At 44.2% G+C, this 2,366-nt stretch overlaps 1 protein-coding gene and 1 long non-coding RNA gene across 2 annotated transcripts; both read right to left on the bottom strand.

Annotated features, from left to right (window-relative positions):
• Positions 1-286: 286 nt before the first annotated feature.
• Positions 287-805, bottom strand: LOC310865606. Its single transcript, XR_014569839.1, has 2 exons — positions 760-805; positions 287-531 (listed from the first exon to the last, which is right to left on the bottom strand). It is a non-coding gene; the product is annotated as an uncharacterized lncRNA (long non-coding RNA).
• A 99-nt stretch (positions 806-904) lies between these two features.
• LOC310861902 (proteolipid protein 2-like) lies at positions 905-1,453 on the bottom strand. The gene has a single exon (XM_083769638.1). It carries the CDS (start codon positions 1,408-1,410, stop codon positions 1,000-1,002), a length of 411 nt encoding a protein of 136 aa, XP_083625764.1. The 5' UTR covers positions 1,411-1,453; the 3' UTR covers positions 905-999.
• Between the last annotated feature and the right edge of the window lie 913 nt (positions 1,454-2,366).

A 2,366-nucleotide genomic window follows, 5' to 3' on the forward strand; every position in this document is an offset into this window, starting at 1 on the left:
GTAAAAAAAAAAGAAAGAGTAAGAGTACTTCTTCCATCACTGGAATTATATTACACCAAAGGTACAGTAGTTGTTTCACCACTTCAGATCACAAAAGTGACAGGATAACATAAATAAATAACAATTATATTTAAGTTTGCTTGTTGTAGTTACAGTCAAGCCTCATATCATGGTGCTTTTAATGAAAATGGTGAAAGGATTGTGTAGGAATAAAATGCACAAATCCAAAGCAGGGTGAATGAACGTGTCTTCACTTGTATCATCAAAAAAAGAACAAACAATGGAAGACACAAACTGAATAAACTTTTATTGAACAGTTCATAATGTTTTAGAAAAAATTCTATGCCTTGGACATTTGCTAATACACAAACAACAATAGGACAAAAGAAAGCCTTTAAGATCATAATGTAAGATTCATGTTCATCTACAATGAACACAGATTCTAACCCAGATTGAAAGGTATAACAATTAACGTTGTAGAGCCTAATCCTAATTTACAGTAAGATTTAGTCATATAGCAGGACAAAAAGACTTCGGCCACATCCTGAGTTACGTACATCACATTCCACTGCATGATTCACAGTACAATACCCAGAGCTCCTTTTGGTTAAATGAACACTGAGTATTTTACTATGTTGTTGGCTACGGCATCCTGGTCTTTCTGACATGACCTCTTTTGAGACCAGAACTGTGGCTATTATGATCTGTTTGTTTTATTGTCCACCTTCTACTCTAACGTGATAGTTGTCCCCGGTGAACGTTTGTTTTAATGTCCACCTTCCCCTCTGCGTGATAGTTGTCTCCGGTGAACATTTGTTTTAATGTCCACCTTCCCCTCTGCGTGATAGTTGTCTCCGGTGAACGTTTGTTTTAATGTCCACCTTCCCCTCTGCGTGACAGTTGTCTCCGGTGACTCTTTATTCGGTCTTTCAATGTTTTCTTCTTGACGAGGATACGCCGTGTGTCCTTTGGCTCGTGTATACGCTCTGCGTTCCGAGTTTAAACGCGGGCAGCTGCGTTCCGTCGACTCCTCAGCTGCAGGACGATGGCGTACGTGTCGTAGGCGTACACGAGGCTGGCGGTCAGACCGAACATGGCGCCTGCGAGGCCGGCGCTGTCCATGCGATCAAAGTCGTACAGCATGACGGGAGAGGAGATGAGGTAGTACCCGCCGTCGACGACGACGCGGAGGAGATCGATCCAGAGCCAGTGGACCCTTCCGAGGAAGCGCCGGTCCAGCTTCGTCGTGAAGATCACAAAAAGGCCGGCGGAGAAGATCATGGCGCCGGCGGGCATGAAGATCGAGCCGTACCACGAGTCGGCGTAGCAGATGAGAACGACGAGGCTCAGGACCGCTTCTGCTGCGAGAATGAATCCCTTCTGAGTCTCCGTGTGCATGGTATCCATCATTCTGTTACAGAATACGTTAGTTTAACAGATTGTGTTAGCTGTCTTCTCGGTGGCTGTGTAGCTCAGACTGAGTGTCGCTTCTTCTTTTCTCTCTCTGTCTAATACATCTACTTCCCCGTTCAGGAGTAGAACGCACCGTCACATCATGACACGTTTTGATCTTGTAGAGATTATCGTTGGGCTATTTCCACGTCCTATCTGCCCTGTGCACCTTGTGTTTACGAAGCCTATAAAGGCCAAACAGGAATGTCATTCTGATGTTCAACGACAGAAATACAATGTAACCGTTAATGGCATCACGTCTCTACAGGTCAAATGTAATAAAGGACTGTATGACTTATAGCAGAGTAACTGAAAGACCCTGAGCTTAGAGTATAAATGAATAGAGACGGCACCCAGAGGAAACCCTGAGGCAAAATGGACATAGTGGCTAATAGTGGTTAAGATGTTTGACTTTCACGCGGGAGTCCTGAGTTCGAATCTCAGGCGTCATACACACATACAAAAAGCAACATATTAATGCAACACCTCATGGTTCATCTTGACAGTGTAAGAAAGGTTAAATCGAACCTTCCTCAGAGTAAAACAATGACGCTTATGATGAAAGGGGACGATGTAGGTGGGAGGTTAAAAGGCCACTGCTATTTGTGAACATACATTTTGATAAATGGGTGAGCGGTCGAGACTTGTTAGTTACTTGTAAAAGCATTGACACATGAGTCCCTTTTAGAAGACAGAACAGGCCAAGAGACACCCAGGTAGCTTACAGAGTTCCACATGAAAGAGAGACATAGATAGAAGGACATTACATTACATTACCACACGTCCTCTCTCTCGCTCTCTCTCTCTCTCTCTGCACCCTGTCATACCCACACAGAACGATGCAGTTGAAATCCTCCGAGGATGGGTGGATGGATGGATAGGTGAAGGGATGGATGGATGGATGGATAGGTGAA

This window comes from Protomyctophum parallelum (assembly GCF_964188405.1).
Source record: "Protomyctophum parallelum genome assembly, chromosome: 1".
Taxonomy (NCBI): Eukaryota; Metazoa; Chordata; class Actinopteri; order Myctophiformes; family Myctophidae; genus Protomyctophum; species Protomyctophum parallelum.

Coding starts and splice junctions, on each gene's coding strand:
- LOC310861902 (XM_083769638.1), bottom strand. CDS start 1,410: ATGATGGATACCATGCACACGGAGACTCAGAAGGGATTCATTCTCGCA.